Genomic DNA, 17,197 nt, shown 5'->3' on the forward strand with positions numbered 1-17,197 from the left:
GGTTTCACACCTTTTGATTCACGCTCCCCCAAGAGCCTTTTTGTCCCAGCGGCTCTCTGGCTCTCTTTCTTTCTTCCCGTTACCATCCTTGTTCCCATTATCACAGAGCACGTAACTCCCGGCCCGTCTCCTCTGCTTGTGTTTAGGGAGAAACCCATCCTTCTAGAGGGAGTTCCTTTTCAGCAAAGAAATGAAAACTCTCTCCATTCCCGTTGGAGCTGGGCTTTCCAAAGGGTTTCTGAAATTGGTTCCACTGAAAAAAAGAGCTCAGATGTCTCCCTGCATTTAGCTTGTTAGTCAGGAACTTCAAGGCCAAAAGATTTGGCAGGATTTAAAGAGCTGGCTCTCAAGCTGTCTCATTTTGAGTGTACTGATGCTGTGTGTCTTTGATGGTGAAGTGGTTGGTTTGGAGTCTTCTTCCCCCACCCTTTGGAGAGCCAAGCTCTCTTTGGATTCAGGGACTGCCAGAGGTCGAGGGAATGGGCCAGACCATCCAGCCTGCCCCCATGGTTTAACTCCAGAGAAAAGCGGCTCAGAGAGGTCAAGGGTGTCCACTGAGGCTACACAGCGAGCTGGTGACTGGGAATTAGCGCCTGGGCCTTCTCAGCCCCAGGTGGAGTTCTCGACTTTCCCATGCATCTCACCATTTCGTTATCATTATCACCTACATCTTATTCACTCAACAAACTGAGCTCCTGCTATGTGCAAAGCACTAAGCTAAGTGGTTTGAGGGTATGAAGATGAACAGTACGCACTCTGTGTCCCCCCTCCCTGAAAACACTCCTTAGCAAAATCCCAGAGCTGGATATGGAGCACACAGTCTCACCTAAGTAACTGATTTCAGGAGTAGAGCAGGAAGCAGGGCACTGGGGGGGCGCCCATGCCAGATGCTTCTGTCTGGGGAGATCCTGGGAAGGGGCCTCCCGAGTTGGGGGATTGGGGTTTGGCAGCGTGGGAGGTCGCTTTATCTGCCAAACCGAGAGCTCCACCGCCGATCCTCCCTCTCCCTTCCACGTCTTCTCAAGCTTGTGCCGCTCAGGACAGCATTCCTGGGAAGGCCTCACAGTTTCTGCCCAGAGCACCGCCCCATGTGCTGCGCCCTCCCTGCCTAAACCAGCCCTACCTGGAAAGCCCGTTGCCTCCCAGTTTGTGGATGGAAACCCCCCCTCAGCTGCCAGGTCACGGGCAAGTCTGCTTTGGGGCCACCTGGGGAGCCAGGAGTGGAAAGGACGAGCTCTTCCTCACCTGACACAGGCCTGCCCTGCCCGAGGCCATGTCTCCTTGCCCCAGCAGTGTGCCCAGGGCATGAGGACTGAGACGCTTGCATTGCTGAGCTGGCCCTCGAGCCCTGGAGCGGACGAGCACCCAGGCTGGCACCAGCGCGGACAGCACACCAAGAGGCATCGTAGAGACTCCTTTGTAGACGGGGATGTGAGAATCTATTAAAATGCCCAGGGTTCCCCTGCCCTCTGTGAAAAGGCAACATTGATGACATTTTCCTGCTGACATGCTTCTGCCCACCAGCCATCCCTCCTGGCATGTCCTCATTTGTCACCTCCTAATTTGAGTTCCTGGGCAAATCTGGAAACTTACTTGGGATTGACCACCAGCTTCTTGAACATCTACTTGAACTGTCTTCCCTTTCACTCCCAGCCACCTTTGAGTTTAGTCCGGGAGGCAGGAGGTCATCCTGTTGTGAAAGAGCTGAAAGCCAGCCCCCCTTTCACCTTCTTCTCTGCTTCCTTGCAGCTCACCCTGCAGAGCGCCAAGTCCCGAGTGGCCTTCTTTGAAGAGCTCTAGCAGGTGACCCAGCCACCCGAGGATTGGCCACTTCTGCTCACGGCACCGATGGGATGGGCCTGACACCGAGGGAGCCGTCCGTAGGCAGGCTGGATGGGGGCTTCCTCGGGAGCTCTGGAGCTTTTCCTGGCTGAGCAGAGAGCCCAGCCCCCTTCACGTGCAATTGCCTTGAACTATGACCCTGCAGAAGTATCTCTCTTGGGGTTCTAGTTCTCCTGACCTGAGTCTTTAAATTTTTTTGAGTATTTGTCTTTCCTTATCTAATGTGGGATTCCGTGCTTCCTTCGTCCAAAGCGCCCTGGGGTGTGTGTCTTACTGTCCACTGCTGACCTCCCAGCCCTGTCTGGGAAGCGGCTGTAGGAAGTAAAGTACACAGGCCCCCTGGAGACCGGGAGGCTGGTGCCATCCCCCCCTCACCCCCTCGAGGTTCCAGAACATTCATCTCCTTCACTGGTGAGGAACTGGCATGGGAAGAAGCATGGCCGCCCAAGCCCAGGCCCACAGCAACCTGCCTGCTACATGTCATTGGAGAGCGAGCCAGGCGATGGCTCCTCGGCCTAGGCACCCCTGAGATAGCGCTCTGGCTGCCAGCTGGTGGGGAATGGGAAAGGCAGCTGTGCCTCGGGGAAGACCCAGCAGAAGCTGTGATGGAGGGCTGGCTGCCAGCAGAGGGCCTGGGAGGCCAGCAGAGCCGTGTAGGAACCTGCACCCTACAGAACACTCGCTGCCTTTCTCCTGCCACCTCAGGCCAGGGTCCAGGAGGCAGGCGGGGCCCTCTGCAACCGTAGCCTCTCCTGCAGGCGGCAGGCGGGGTGGGGGGCTCCCCATCACTCTAGTCAGCACCTGGCAACCCAGCCGTGACCGGGGTCTCTGTAGGGCTCTGAGGCCCCGACACCCAGTTCCACTGGCCCCAGTCTGCCTCGCTGATCTGAATCGTCTTTCCTCCCGGCCACACGCCAGCAAGGCCCTCCCACCCATGGCTCTACCTGGGCCTCCTTGGCTGTTGCCCTCGTCTCCTTGAGAGCCCTTCGCTTTATGTTCTCCCCTGGGCCATGTAAGGGTGGGGATGCAGGTGACCCCTCACAGTCAGTGCTCTGCACCTGCTGACACGCGACCCCCGGCCATGCCGGGTGGCAGCAGGTCACAAAGCCACCCCACGGCCCATACTCACCCTTGGTTTGGGGCCGCTTTCCTGCCCTTTCTTCCTCCATGGCTGGTGGTGCTGCTGTGACCCACCAGGCCATTCACATCCTTCTGATGAGGCTGCTGTGCTGAGCCGGGGATAAGTGCTAACCAGTGAGAAGATGTGTATTAAATGAAGGCGTGGGAGGGCCTGGAGATTTCCCGAGGGCAGAGGTGGCCTCTGGCAATCCTGTGTGGTTTTGAGAAACTGAGACGCTCGCAGAGATCCTGCCAAATTCCATGGTCAAGCTGACCTAGTGGTGTCCTGGGCTGGCCGCCACCTTCTTGGGTCACCTTGCACGGAGGAAGCCAGCCCTATGTGTCCCCCCGGCCCCTCAGGACATGCAGGGTGGGACTCCGAATCAGGACACTAAGCATGAATGGCTGTAGCTGGAAGGTTCCCTTGTGTCTCTCTGTCCCTCCGAGGCCTCTTCCCCTGAGACACGGTCCTGGCGGGGGTCCTCCGGCCGCGTTTGTAACGTAAGGTCTGACAGTTGTGAGGCTGTTTCCTCAGGCTCACCACCCATCCCTGACCCGCACATTTAGTCTGTAACAGTGGCTGTGGGCACAGAGCATGGTGGTCATTTATAAAAATGTTGTCAGGCTTTGTTTTTTTATTATTTAACTGCTGTGTGTACGTCTGAAGTCTGGGGAATGCCGAGCCACGCAGCCACAGGGCAGCCGGCTGGGATCTGAGCTGTGGACGGAGCCGACTCTGGAGGGCCAGCGGAGCCGGGCTCCAGCAGGGACAAGGCAGCTGTCCTTGGGGATGAGAGCTGGCAGGTACCTCCCAGAGATGAACAGGCGGAGAGGATGGCGGCCCTCAGAAATATCTTGAGCCCCAGTGGAAGAAGGAATGAAAGCAGAGCTTGGTTTTCAGGGCGTGTGCCAATGGCCGAGGTGACTGTGTGATTTGTAAGTGAACGGGCTTAGGTCTTATTAAGTAAGGAAGCCCCTGACCTCCATTGAGAGCAGGGCCCTGCCCAGATTGTTTCGTTAGAAGTGCTCCTGATGGTCCTTGGGCAGAAGCACCGTGCTGGTAACACTCAGCGAGGCTGCGCTGGCAGCCCCTGGCGGGTCCGCACAGGGCACCTCGTTGATCTGATTGAGGCTCCACCTCAGCCCCAGCGGCTCTGCCCTGTGCTGTCCTCACAGTTATTCAGTTATTCGCGCACCCACCACCGGGCCCTGCTGGACAGCACCCCGCGGCATTACATAACGCTTCCTGAGTGATTGCGTTCTGTAGTCTTGGGGACAGGTTTCTCTCTCCCTTTCTTTTCTCTTTCAAATCAAAACCGCAAGTCCTGAGGCTAACAACCTGCAACTGGCTAAGCTTCGCCCGCTGACAGGGCTGGGGCCTGCAGGCCCCTGGAGGGGGCGGCCTTGGCAGGGAGATGGCCTCTCCCAGCCGCCCAGGGGCCAAGCTGGCCCCTCTGGGCTTCCAGGGAAGCTCCATCCACCCGTTTTCAAAGACGTCAAACCACCCTTCTTCCTATGGGGCCTCCTGTCAGGGCCAGACCAGGGAAGGCTATTTTCTATTCTGGGGGATTGTTGTAATTTAAATGATTGTTTTAATAAAAATTCTAAGTTGTAAAACGTTTGTCTTGGGCTCCCTCAGTTTGCTTGTTGCTCTGGCCATTGAAGTGGTGACTGGGGCTGGGGGGTGGCGGCTCCCTGATGTCCGGGACCTCAGCTCAGCCCCACGTCTTTGGTGGTGAAAGGGTCCCCTTTTCTGGGCTGACGACAGCACCCTGACTGTGCCTTCACCAGGGCACCCCTCGTGCTTCCCGTGAGGCAGGCCCTGTACTGGGTCCCAGTCTCTCCGTGTCCTTCCCACACCCCTCGCCTGTCCTCAATTCTAGACCTGAAAACTAGGGCGCCGCACTGGGCAATCGCTCCAGGCACTCCCGCTCTGGAAGGGGGGGGGGTGGGCAGCATGCAGAGCCACTGGGGGCCCAGGCACAGCCTGCAGGACAGATGAGGCCCCGCTGTGGTCACAGGGCCACATGCCATTCACACTTGGAGTTGGGAACTACCACTGCAGAGCTCTGGGTTTTTTTTGCTGGTTTTATTGTTTTAGTCAACAAAAGTCCTTTATTAAGACCAAAACTACTATAGGATAATTCTATCCCAAATCACGCAGCCTAAAATAGAGATTCAGGTGGCACAATGTGTTCTCAGAACTTCTGAGGGTCCACAGGGCTGCCTATCAAAGTACACAAAATTTTCCAAGAGTTTGAGTAAAATATAACCAGCTTTTTATATATTTTGGAAAGATATGAAGTTGTAAAACTAGAGAATTTTGAAGTTTTTAAACAATGTTTTGTTTTAAATGTATAGAATTAGTAACTAATTCAACTTTTTGTTAGATGAATAATATGAAACTGCTGCGTTTATTATTTTTTTTAGTTGAAGTATTGTTGATTTACAATGTTGTTAGTTTCAGGTGTGCAGAAACTGCTGCATTTCTTAAATGTAGGTTATGTTATTTTCAGTGATTGGAAATAGTTTTATTTCCTACGTAGTCCAAGCTAGAGAAAATACTGTATAAATACTGGTCATTTGAAGCTGTCCAGACAATATTTTTACCTGACTTTTTTTTAAAAAGCCAACTCCTGGGCTTCCCTGGTGGTGCAGTGGTTGAGAACCCGCCTGCCAATGCAGGGGACACGGGTTCGGGCCCTGGTCTGGGAAGATCCCACATGCCGCAGAGCAACTGGGCCCGTGAGCCACAACTACTGAGCCTGCGCGTCTGGAGCCTGTGCTCCGCAACGGGAGAGGCCGCGACAGTGAGAGGTCCGTGCACCACGATGAAGAGTGGCCCCTGCTTGCCGCATCTAGAGAAAGCCCTCGCACAGAAACGAAGACCCAACACAGCCAAAAATAAATAAATTAATTAATTAATTAATTAAAAAAAAAAAAAAAAAAAGCCAACTCCTGACCCCCAAAAGATAGTAAGGCTCTCACAGATCCCAAGGGCTCCATTCAGTGGGGTTAGAATTAATAATACTGATATTTGGGTATTGGGGAGACAGGTTGAATTCTCCTCTGCTTTTTTTTGGTTTGTTTTTAGTTTGTTTTGACCGTGCTGTAAACCCAAAGCTGCAGGCTGGACCTGGGTGTTTAATTGTGGCATTTGCAGCCCAGCCCCATGGGGTCCCTTAGTGGCATTCCTGCCAGCACTTCATCCTTTTCTGTCATCCTTGCCTGAGCTGAGCACCTGGCAGACGTCCCCAGGGCTGCCCACCCCAGAAGCCTTCGCTTTGGAGGAGCGGGTCGGGAGCCACCCACGTATAACAACGAGTTGGCAGCCGGACTCTGGGGGAAAAGGTATCGGTGAGAAGATTGCTGCAACCATGTCTAATCTAATCTCTTGAGCGTCTGGAGAAGAGAGTCGAGCCGTCTGTGTGTTCTCCGTCTCCGTCTCAGACAGCCCAGGCAGCTGAGAGAGGCCAAGGGCTCCTCTCCCCTCCCGGGCCGCGGCGGGACTCCCTGGCAGCCTGTCATTACTGCATTACAGCAGGCTGCTGCGGCCACAGTCCCGGCGCTGGTAGGGAGTCCAGAGCTCGCTTACACGGAGAAGGCTCAGGGCCGTTCAGCACTGCCAGGACCTGAGCTGTGACTCAGAGGAACCCCCACCGGGTCCCCTCCCAGTTCCCACTTGATGCCCATTTCCCACTTGATGCCCATTTCCCACTGGGGTAGTAGCCCCAGAATAGCACCTGGCATGTTGCCTCTGAGCCAAAGAAATCAAGACGTCTCCTGGAGAGGTCCGCAGCCGGAGCTGCACGCTTGCCCTGTGCCTCCTGGCTCCCCCTCTGTAACGAGGGTTGGCAGTGACGCCTCTGGGTACCTCTGAGATGTTGTCAGGATAACATGAAGAACAGACACAAAAAACACTCAGATTTCTAAGGAAAAAGAGATGAGGATGTGTAGCAGTACCACCGTTATTTACAAGTAACAGAAGCAGTACACACGAAGAAACATGAAATCTTTTCTTTACACCCAGCCATGCAGAGGGCTAAGGAAACCACACAGCTGAGGGGCTCAGGGCCCCCAACTTGGAACTCAGAAAGACCTGGTTTCAGTCACTTAGCGGCCATGTGGTCTAGGCAAGTTACCTAAGTTTTGGGCACTGCAATCTCTTCATCTAAAAGGGGAGTTTTATAGGGTTTTGTGGGGATCGATCATGCCTGGGAATCTCTAAGCCTATTGCCACAAGGGGAAGGTGACTCTTTCTTTGGATGCTTCCTTTGGAGGGGTGGGGGGCTTACAGGAGGAAGCAGAAAAAAGAGCAAGTGGACACCCAGAGGAAGCCCCAGGTCAAGAGGGACGAGGCCCACCTGTGGCCCCCACATGGGCCCCATCCCTCCACCTGTACCAGGAGCTTAATTACCTGCATCTGGCCTATTTGTCCTCACTGTGTTTGCCCAGTGCCAGCTGCAAAGCCCAGGAGATGATAGATAACCCAGGCTGGGGCTGCCTGGAAAGGATGTTCTGGCTTTGTCACATTAATACCTGCTGCTCAGGTCAATAATTTACTGGAGGCTCAGGGTGGGAGAGTGGCTGGGTGGGCAGCCCTTGGCCCTGCACCTGGAGCAGCTCCCTGAGCCCGTGGGCACCTGGACCATAAAAACCCACTGCAGACGCCGGGGGTTGGGGCCGGGGTTGGGGGAGGGGGCGACAGGCACGGCGGTGACCTAATTTTCTCTTATCAGGCATAAGGAAGAAGTCCCCATGGAATCTTGCCCATTTTCAATATAAATAATGTAATTCCCCCGCCTGCCTGCTCAGGGAGGAAGGGGCAGCCTTTGATCCAAAGGAATTAAGTCAGTAAACGAAAGCCAAGAAGGCTGCGGAGGTGTCTCCTTGTAGGCACCTGCTGTGCCATTTACCCGAGAGTGGATTGGAGTTAAATCCAGAACGAGTGAAGTGGACCGGTGGGGACAGCCTCTCTGCCGCCCACCCTCCCCCTGGAGCTCCCTTCATCCAGAGACACCTTCCAGTCCCCCCACCCTCCCCAGCAACAGCCCAGCTTGGCCCTGCATAGTTTCCAGGGGAGGGTGATTCCGAGGGAAGTGCGTGTGCAGAATTGGAGTGGTCTGGGATTGTCTGGGCTGGAGAAGGGCTCCCCTCCATGGGAGGAAGGGGCCCGTGGCTGGCAGAGCCACCCAGACTGATTGTCCCACCCTGGCCTGTCGGGGTCCAGCCTGCGCTTCAGGAGAGCAGCTCCCTGCTTCCAGCCGTGTGGCCTTGAGAAGGTCCCTTCCGCTCTTGTCCTCGGCTGTAGGTCAAGTTTGGACCAGAGGAACCCAGACCCCTTCCAATTCCAGCCGTCTACGAATGTCATGTTTCTAAAAGAATTCCTCAGCCTGGTCTGTTTCACCCTCCAGGGAGCCGAAAAAAGACAGACCCAGGATACCACAGGGACAGCCCACGGCGCAGCGGGTCTTGAACCAGGCACCCTGCAGGGCCAGCCAGCCTCACCCCATCCTCTCTCCCAGCTCCAGTCTCCTCTGGCACAAACTGGGGAGTGGCAGTTCTGGTGCCAGCCCCCGAGTTAATGTGAAGGGCAGTGGGCACCATTGCAGGGGCCTGGCACTGCCACCTGGGCTTCCCCGCAGCCTCCTGCCCGGCAGCAGGTCCAGCTCCTGACAGCCCAGGTGGTGGCTGGGGCAGCCGAGTGCGCGTCGGCCAGGCCTGCTGTGACAGGTGCTCTGCTCTAAAACCCACGGGGACCCCGCCTTCTTTGTCCACGCCCGCACCCCTCCCCCAGCCTTCCGCTCCCAGCCGAGCTCCTGAGGCAGAATCTATTAAGTCCTTCATATTAGCCGGCAAAGGGGGAAACGGCCCTCTTTCATCTTAACTGGAGTGAATTTGCATTAACACCTGGGGAGTTCTGTTTGCCTTGAGAAAGCACATTACTATTCTGAGCTGCACACGCGGCGAAGTATCCATACAGCTTTTTCTCCTCCCCCCCTTTTTTCCCCTGGAAAGGGGAGAGTGGCTGGGGATGCCAAGGCTCCCCGCTCCACGTAGGAAGGTCCCCGGAAACGCGAGAAGGGGGAGCAGGGAGCAGCTCTCAGGGGGCGCAGGCGTGCTCCCCTTGAGGTGCATTCGTGAGCTGTGCCCCCCCCGCTCCCCCCTCCAGGAAGCCGTTAGGCTCCAGGGGCCGCCCCCACCCCAGTGCCCTCATTTGCCAAGCTCTGCTGTAACCAGTTCGTACTGGGCGTCGGGTAGAGAGGCCCAGCAAGGCAGCAGTCTGGGAGCCGGAGCCCCACCCCGAGGTGTCCTTCGTCAGGGAAGGGGGCCGGGTGATGCGGATAACTCAGGGGTGGCTCCCGCTGGGCGGAGGGGCCCCCGGCAGTGACGACGACGTGGAAGTCACAGCGTTCCAGGTGGGTCTGACCCTCCGGTGGCAGAACCGGCGCCAGCCCACTCTCCCGTCCTGTCACGGAGGCAACTTAAGAGTGTTCGCACCCAGGAACTATGGGGTCTAGGCGGGGGGTGGTTGGGCATGGTTATCAGGTCTCAGACCTGGAGATGGAGGATCTAAAAGGAGAGAAAAGGGAGGAGGGCAGGGGAGGGAACGGTGCACAGGGAAACACCCCCCCTCGGCCCCTCGTGCTTTCCAGTCCTCCAGGAGGCCCAGCTCCTCCTCCCAAACCTGGAGAGGATGTGCGCCCCCGTCTCCCCCACTGTGGCTCCCATGGGCCGGGAAGCTGAGGGGGGCTGAGAGTCCCATGATGAACAGGGGAAAAGCAACACCCCCTGACCCCAGGCCACCCCCATCCCACCTCCCGCCTCCTGGCGATCCCAGGCGATGGGGAGGGGAGGAGGATGTAGGGCAGACGGGGGGTGGGGGGGCCAGGCCCCATCCCCTCTGGGTTGGGGAGCAGGGCAGAGAGAGGGTCCCACGAGGACCGGGGGTGGCACTGCAGGGCTGGTGGGGGACAGTGCTGCTCGGAGGAGAGGGCTTGGCCTTTCGAGCTCCACATTCCTCTTCCGCAGGATCAATTCAGTTCCCAGCCCACCACAGGGTCATCATGGGTAGCAGGTTCTGAGCCAGCACCTGCCACAGCGAGAGTTTATTAAACAAGGCCTGCCGCTGTGTGGTTATAGCTCTTCACTATTAGCTCGTCCTAATTCAGGTATCAAAGGAGACAGCTCAGGGCAGCAGGGGCTGTTGTGGGCAGGGAGAGCTTCTCCCACAGCTCTGCTCCCACACCTGAGCCCTGGGCAGCTGTGCCCCTCTCCAGACCACCCTGAACTGCCCCCCTCCCATGAAGAGAGGGGCAGGGTGTGACCAGCCACAGAGAACCCTCCCTGCCCTGAAGCTGGGGCCCTCACGGGTTGACAGCAGGAGAGGGGCTGGTGGTTGCAAATATCCTTGAGTGGGTGACAGCTGCAGCTGCCTGGGCACAGCCTTTGGGACTTGGGGGAGCCTGGAGGGTCTGGGAGCCCTGGGCCAGCATCAGCATTCCATGGGCATCCCTGGCCCCTCCGGCAGACTGCCTGCACCCACCCAAGACTGGGTCCATGCCAGGTGCCACAGCTACTCTCTCCAGTGACATTTACCAGCTGGGAAGTGGCCACCGAGACATGAAATCAGGGCTGGCCTGCGGCTGGCCCACTTCATTAGAGCCGGCTCTGCTCCACTGGGTAGGGCGGCACAGGCCAAGCACAGCCCCGCCCCCCCAGCCCTCCAGCTCCTCCCAGCCGGTCCAGCCCCACTGCCTGGGTCAGGGGAGCAGGCCCGGCCCCAGCACCGACCCTGTCTGCTCTGGCCAGGCCCCGAGGAAGATGAGATTTACTACAACAGTGATCCGTGTTGGCCTTGGCACACCTGGCCTGTCTCTAATCCTCAGCCGTCCCAGCAGGGACACGTTCACCACCCTACACACCATGCCCAGTTCATGGCAGCAGCTCCCGCTTCGGTCCTGGCTGCGTCTTGAGGCTGCATGAGAGCCCTGTGCTGTCACCATCGCTCCCCTGTGGGACAGGAGGAGAGTGAGGCTCGGAGAGGCCACGTGACTTGGAGCTGGGGTGCAAACCCCGTTCTACCTCCGCCTGGGCTGTTCTGCTCAGCTTCCCAGGAGAGGCTCTCCCTCGGGCCCAGCCCAGAGGCGGGTGGGACAGATGTCCTGCCCTCATGTGACCTGGGTGTGGCCACCGGCCCCCTGAGGGGGCTCAGCAGGGGGACAAGCCCTGGGGGCAGGAACGGTTTGGGAGGGGCTGTCGGGTTGGGGCTGGATTCTGGGAGGGGGTCCTGGTGCTGGCCCTCACCCCCACAGCAGGGGAGGAGCTGGGGATGCAGGGTTGAGCTCAGTGCTGTTGGGGGGCACGGGTTCTTTCACGAGCCCCCCCGCCAGGCTCTCCTCATTGAGCCTGTCCCTGGGCCGCGGTGTGGCCCTGGCCACATGGAGTGAGTGCAGGTCTGAGGCACAGATGTGGGCGCCTCCCTCCTCCTCCTCCCAGCTGGGGGGCCTAGGCAAGTCAGGTCACCCCTCTGAGCTCCAGTTTTCAAAGCTGGAAAACAGGGTCACCGATGTCTGCCTTGGATGACTGAATGAGAACGCCCTTTAAGTGCAGACTGTGCCTGGCACCGAGGGTGCCATCGCTGCCAGGGAGCACACGCCACAGCGGAATGCTGTCTGCCGCATTCCCAGTATCTAGCATGAGGGATGCAAAACCCAGTCCTGTAACTTCCAGGGTGCGTGGGGCAAGCATGCAGCCGAAGCCTTCTTGTCTGATTCCCTGGCGCCCAGCACAGAGCCTGGCCCAGAGTGGGTGCTCAGTAATTATCTGCTGGGTGAATGGGTCTCAGGCACCCCCATCTGTGAAATGAAGATCTTTTCTTTTTTCAAATATTTATTTATTTATTTAGGCTGCGCTGGGTCTTAGTTGCAGCATGCAAACTCTTAGCTGCTACATGCATGCGGGATTTAGTTCCCCAACCAGGGATCGCACCCAGGACCCCTGTATTGGGAGTGTGGAGTCTTACCCACTGGATCACCAGGAAAGTCCCTAGAATGAGGCTCTTAATGCCCAAGGATCTCGCCCCACTCCCTAGGCCGTTGTGCAATTCAGGTGAAATGATGGCTCAGAAAGCATTTGTTTTGATAATTAATATGCTGAGGAGGAGGGGGAGGGAGGCAGTGACCTCCCAGCAAACCGGGTGAGGGCTGGGAGAGTCCAGGCCACGATGTCCCCCGGCCAGCTGGTTGGGTCAACTGAGCTGTACTTACTGTGGGGCCTGGTCGTCACTCAGCCACCCCCACCCCCAGCCCTTCTGTCCCAGAGGAGCATCCATCAACGTCTCCTTCGTCCTGATGGCCCAGACAGTTAGCCAGTTCTGCCTGAATCTGATGGCCCTGCCACTCAAAGCCACCACCACTGCTTTGCCCCTCCTCCACCAGGGGCCGGGCTGGGGGTCGGGGGTAGGACTGGGGGGTGCGAGGCAAGCACGGTGCCTCATCTCTGTGAATCCTCTCCTCTTCTGGGTCAGGGGGCACTGCTGTGTCCCCATTTTACAGATGAGGACATTGGCTCCCAGAGGCCAGAGACTTGCCCAAGGTCATACAAGTGAGGCCCGGAGCTGTCACTCAAACGCAGATTGGTCTGGCTCCAGGGTCCCCACTTTTTACTTCTGCCGCCCTTATCCAGGCCTCAGTCTCCCCAGTGCTAAGAGAGCTGCAGACTTCCTGCAGGCTCCAGCCCCGCTAAGCCTGCTCACCGCATCCCAGCATCCCAGGGACAGCGTGATGGATGAGGGTCCCGTGGAGGGGCAGGTGCAACACGCCCACACACCCGCGGGTTGACCGTTGGGTGATGGATCTCTTCCTCCTCTCCCCTCCCCAGGGGCTCGGCTCCATCTGGTCAGGCACCGCGCCAGCCTGATGGATGGGCCGCCCACCGGGCCACCCTCACTGTGGCTGCCACCCGCATCCTCGTAGCTGTGCTCCAGGGTCAGGAGGGCAGCTCCGCAGCCCCTCATTCAGTCATTCAACAAACACATGTTTATCAAGGGCCTACTATGTGCTGGAACACAGAGCAGGCAAGACAGATTAGGAAACCAGTTGTCACCCTCCAGTGTAACAAGTGTGGTCACAGGGCAAATAGAGGGCAGTTGTGAAAGCCAGAGGAGCCCTCTGACCCGAGGGACCAGGGTGATGGGTCTGACTAGGGCAGAAGGAGCAACTTGTACAAAGGGCCAGAAGTGAGAAAAGCAAGGGATGGTCCCACAGCTGTGACAGGTTCAGAATGACAGGCGAGGAGACGGGATGGGGTGGGGGCCCAGGGAGGCTGGGGACTGGGGCGAGGCCAGCTTGGGCTCGCCTCTGGATGAAGGGGAGCCAGAGCCAGGTTGGCGCTTCAAAAAGACCCCGCTGCTCCTGGGGGAGGGCGGCCTGCCGAAGGTCTGTAGAAATTCAGGAGCAGAAGCAGGCCCTGGCAGGTGGGACTGGAGGGGGCAGCAAAGGGGAGGGAGTGAAAGATTCTGGAGCCAATAGTGGTCAGTGGCAGAAGCCAGGGGGGTGATCACGTTAGCTCCATTTTATAGATGAGGAAACCAAGCCTTGGAGACGGGGCAGGACCTGCCCAAGGTCACACAGAGAGGGAGAAGCAGAGCCGGGCTGGGGGCGAGGTTGTGTGGGAGCCACTGGCCCCTTGAGCCCTGGCATCTGAGCCTCGACCCCAGCCTCAGCCTGGCTTGGTGAGGGAGTCCGAGGGCAGCCCCCACTGGCATGGACACCAACTTATTCAGGGAGGCAGCTGTCCCCTTCGTGCTGCCACGGACAGGAGCCAGGCAAGAAATATCGCATCATTAAAATGACAAATCCCTTCACTAACTGAACTGGAAGGCCTGCCTCCCTGCCTCATATCCCTCAGCCCCCTCCTCCCCCACCCTGGGCTCATCACCCCTCCCAGACCGACCGGAGAGCATGGCAGGACCACTGCCTCGCCCCTGAGATGACCTTGGGTCTCCAGCCCTCCAGCAGGGACCCGGGAGGAGGAGTCCTCTCCATTCTACAAGTGGGGAAATAGAGGCTCGGAGAGGGGACGAGACCCTCCAGCAGGGGCTCCCTCCTCTGCAAGGGTCCCGGCTGTCAGCCCCCCCACCCCCCCTGACTTAACAGTAGGGTGTCCCCAGGTGACCTCAAAGGCCACATCCAACCCTGGGGTTCTGCTCGGAAGAACAAGTCCAAAGTAAGAGTCACATTCCAGAGTGCTGCCATGATCTGCTGCAGAGCCTTTCCCATCTCTCACCTTGGGGGGTGCACTTTCTTGTCTGAGCCCCATCTTGTGAGGAGGATGGGGCACGGGTGGTTCTCCTGGATTTACAGGCAGGAATCCTGGGGGCCTTAGGCAGGCTGCTGCCCTCAGTTTCCCCATTTGACAATTCCTTTGGACCAAAGCTGAGGCCGAATTGTGCGGGGCCTGGTGGGTGCCGAGTGAACACCTGTCTCTCCCCATGCCCACCTGTGTACTCCCACACCTCATCCATGCTTGCGTGTCCAGAGAGGCCCACACGTGCAAAGTGCATTGCACACCCAGACGCGTGTGATGTGGGCCCCAGCCCTGGCTTCTAGGGGCCCAGGTGCTCAGACCCCTGCACGTGCCTATCCACCCTGGCACACACGTGTGCACACACACTTGGCTACAGACGCACATGCGCAGGCCCACATCCCTCATGCGTCCAGCAGACCTGTCCACGTACATCTATGTCATGTACCCCCAGCCGTCGGGAGCCCCATGTGGAGTCCGGGCTCCTCTGGGGAGCGGGGCAGGTGAACAGATGCCGGGAGATGCCGCCTGGCTCCACAGGCAGCCTGGTTCCCAGAATGACCCCCCCACTCCCCAGCCCTCCTCCAGGCCCAGCCAGCAAGGACGCGCCGTCCGTCCACCCAGTGTCCTGGTCTCCTTGGATGCAGACAGATCCCACGGAGGTGTCTGGCGCATCCTGACTCGGCCGCAGCAACTGCACCAGCCCTCCCAGCCCCCTTCCCTGTGCCCAGCGCTGTCCAGCCCGTCCTTCCCCACCTGCTGGGCAGCGGCACCAGCCCCTCGCGCCCCACCCTCCCGGGGTGGAGAGGCGACTTCTTTCAGGAATCACCATGAGGGGTCTCCCAAGCCCTCCCACCTGACCTTGGGCAGGTCCTGCCTCATGAGGGGTCTCCCAAGCCCTCCCACCTGACCTTGGGCAGGTCCTGCCTCCTTCAAGACCTCAGTTTTCCCCTCTGGAAAATTGGAGGGAGGTTGAACTAGAAATTTGCCAAGGTCTTATACATCTCTGGCTGTGCAATTCTCCCAAAGGCCAGGAGAGGGAAGGTGGGGGAGGGGGTCGGGGGAGACACAGGGAGGAGGAAGCAGACTTTTAGGGATAACCCCTCCTGGCCCAGCACCAGGCCTAACAGGGTTGGGAGTGGGAGCGCCCCTGAGTCTGGGGGCTGTGCGTGGAGCATTCTCTCAGGTAATCCTCCCTGCAACCTCCGAGTGGGTGCTTCATTGCCATTTTACAGAGGAGGAAACTGAGGCCTGGAGAGATGCCAGGAGGAGCCAAGGGCCCCCCAGCTCTCTGCACTTCCCCACACCGAGGGCCACAGTGTGAGAGCCAGGCGGGAGACAACTCCCTCCGCACTCCGTGTCCTGCCCGAGGTCAGGGAGGGTGGCATTCCGGGAATGGCTTTCTCCAGAGCCAGGCGCCTCCCCACTGCCCGCTCCGCTCCTGGCTCTGAGCCCACCCCTCGGCACTGCCCATCCATCTGCTGTCGCTTCCTGGCAGGGCCACTGAGCCATACATCACCCAACGAAGAAGCCTGAGGCAGCCTGGCCAGGCAGGTGGGCTGGCGCTCGCCCTGGAGGGACCCACCCTGGTGCTGATGGTGGGGTTTCAGGCATTGACTCTTGCCTGTGAACAGGGAGCTGTGGCCAGCAGAGGAGGGGTCTCCTTGGAGTCCCAAAGCCCACCCCAGAGGTAGCCGATTCCAGTGGGAGGAGCACAAAAGTGGCAGCTGGAGGCCATGGGGTGACCCGAAAGGGAGTGTGGGTCAGGCTGATGGCCGTGCAAGTGGAGGGAACCAAGGTGGAGCACTTGGCAGGAGGATGGAGATTTTTATCTCCCCAGCCCCCATCTGCCGAGTAATTTGCTGATGTAGGTCGCTGGGGCACTGCTCCTTGTGGAGCCATGCTGGGGGGTGGGGAGCCAGAGGGAAGGCTCACAGTTGGGGGGTCTCAGTCACCACCCCACCCCACGTCAGCCTCCTGCCCCCCTCAACCTGCACAACACACCCCCACACAACCTGCCCTCACCTCCCAGGGCTGCCTCAGTAGGGAGCCTCCAACTTTGCATTCATTCATTCATTTATTCATTCATTCAACAACTATGTATGAGCATCTGCTCTATGTCACAACACTAGGGATGCAGCCGTGAACAAAATCCAGCAACAGGCAAGAAAAGAAAGTCCACGGTGTGTTACGTTGTGGTAAATGCAAGCCAGGACAATAAAGCAGGGCAGTGGGAGAATAGGTGTGGTTTGTCTTTGTGTTTTGCTTTGTTTTTTTAAGCAAGTGTGTGGCCAAGGAAAGCCCATCAGGAAGGTGACTTTTGAGTAAAGACCTGAAGGAGTGAGCGATGAAGATGTCTAGGGGGAGAGCATTTCTAGCAGACAACACAGCAAGTGCAAAGGCCCTGGGGCAGGAGTGTGCCTGGCACTCTGCCAGGTGAGGCAGCTGGAGCAGGTAAGCAAGGGGAAGAGTCGAGGGCAGAGAGGTGAGGAGAGAGGTACATTGTGCTCCTTTGGAAGAAGGTGGAGGGAACCACGCCTAGGTTAGGAAAGTGACCAGTGGTAGTTTAGCGGACCAATGGGAGGGCCTAACATTGGACAGAGGCCCTTTGTCCATAGTCTGTCTGTCCTCCCTCCCTCCCTTTTCTTTTTTCTTTTTTTCCCTTCATTTCCTTAATTAATCCAGCAAATGTTTATTGAGTGCCAGAAATCGTTGTAGCCTCTTGTGAACTCAATCCAAAGGATTCTCCACCCTGCCCCCCTGACAAGACACCTCACAACGTCTGCCCCACATGCCTGGGGTGGGGCTGGACCCCCCCTCCGCCCCTCTCCATGCTCTGGATGTCAGCCCGTGTGTCCCTCACACAGGTGCAGAATGGCAGCGATGTGTGTGCAGAAAAGCCACCAAATGCCGATTTCCAGGGCTGGTG

At 58.1% G+C, this 17,197-nt stretch overlaps 1 protein-coding gene across 4 annotated transcripts in view; it reads left to right on the forward strand.

Annotated features, from left to right (window-relative positions):
- Window positions 1-4,582, forward strand: part of NF2 (NF2, moesin-ezrin-radixin like (MERLIN) tumor suppressor) — an 87,476-nt gene extending 82,894 nt beyond the window's left edge. For all 4 annotated transcript variants that reach the window (XM_057526611.1, XM_057526609.1, XM_057526608.1 and 1 more), the window contains one exon: window positions 1,750-4,582. Coding sequence is in view for 2 of the 4 variants with exons in the window: in XM_057526608.1 (XP_057382591.1) it covers window positions 1,750-1,800 (51 nt within the window). In the remaining 2 variants the exon portion in view is untranslated. The remainder of the gene's footprint in view (window positions 1-1,749) is intronic.
- Window positions 4,583-17,197: the final 12,615 nt, after the last annotated feature.

Source organism: Balaenoptera acutorostrata, chromosome 13 (assembly GCF_949987535.1).
Source record: "Balaenoptera acutorostrata chromosome 13, mBalAcu1.1, whole genome shotgun sequence".
NCBI classification, from domain to species: domain Eukaryota; kingdom Metazoa; phylum Chordata; class Mammalia; order Artiodactyla; family Balaenopteridae; genus Balaenoptera; species Balaenoptera acutorostrata.